This window comes from Hippocampus comes, unplaced genomic scaffold (assembly GCF_001891065.2).
Source record: "Hippocampus comes isolate QL1 unplaced genomic scaffold, H_comes_QL1_v1.1 C16773130, whole genome shotgun sequence".
Classification (NCBI taxonomy): Eukaryota; Metazoa; Chordata; class Actinopteri; order Syngnathiformes; family Syngnathidae; genus Hippocampus; species Hippocampus comes.
The window spans coordinates 1-834 of record NW_017838622.1 but is presented as its reverse complement, the minus strand read 5'-3'; the positions used below and the strand labels follow the sequence as shown (position 1 = coordinate 834).

The 834-nt window shown below is 52.8% G+C and overlaps 1 protein-coding gene across 1 annotated transcript; it reads left to right on the top strand.

Annotated features, from left to right (window-relative positions):
* Nucleotides 1-250: 250 nt before the first annotated feature.
* On the top strand, nucleotides 251-829 carry LOC109509108 (dnaJ homolog subfamily B member 1-like; the record flags this gene model as incomplete). The annotated part of the gene is made up of 1 exon (XM_019859014.1): nucleotides 251-829. A coding segment is annotated over exon 1 (474 nt), but the record flags the coding sequence as incomplete, so codon positions are not given.
* Between the last annotated feature and the right edge of the window lie 5 nt (nucleotides 830-834).

Here is an 834-nt window from a genome sequence, read left to right as displayed (position 1 = left end):
TTTTTTCCCCCCCCAGAAACGTCATAGCTATAAATTACAATGCATGGTATAATTCTTATTTGCAAACTTATGTAGGTCAAACTTGACATAAAAATATTAAAAACTGATGTGCTATAAAAAAAGCCACAGACATTTTTTAAATTAGCGTCAAAATATGTCTAGGGACATATTAAGCCATGTCTGATTAAAATTGCAAATGCTGTTGACCAGTGTGAGTTGCCTTGGCTCAATATAAGTTGGGAAACACTGATTTTGATGACTTTCTGTTTTAGGGCTTAAGGGCTCCGCTGTCGGTGGTGGCGGGGGCCACAGCGGCTCCACATACAACTACACCTTCCACGGCGACCCCCACGCCATGTTCGCCGAGTTCTTCGGCGGCCGCAGCCCCTTCGACCACTTCTTCTCACAGAACGGTGGCGACGACACGGTGGACGCCGCCGACCCCTTTGCCGCCTTCGGGATGGGCGGCTTCCAGCGGCCCTTCAAGTCGCACCTGGGTGGCCCCCACGTCACCCGCGAAAGGCAGAAGGACCCGCCGGTGGTGCACGAGCTGAAAGTGAGCCTGGAGGAGGTCTTCGCCGGCTGCACCAAGAAGATGAAGATCTCCCGGAAGAGGCTGAACCCCGACGGGCGAACCACGCGTAGTGAGGACAAGATTTTGTCGGTGGACATCAAGCGCGGCTGGAAAGAGGGAACCAAGATCACCTTCCCCCGCGAGGGCGACGAGACCCCCACTAACATTCCCGCCGACGTGGTGTTTGTCGTGAAAGACAAACCTCACCCCGTGTTCAGGAGGGAGGGCTCCGATATTATTTACCCTGCCAAAATATCACT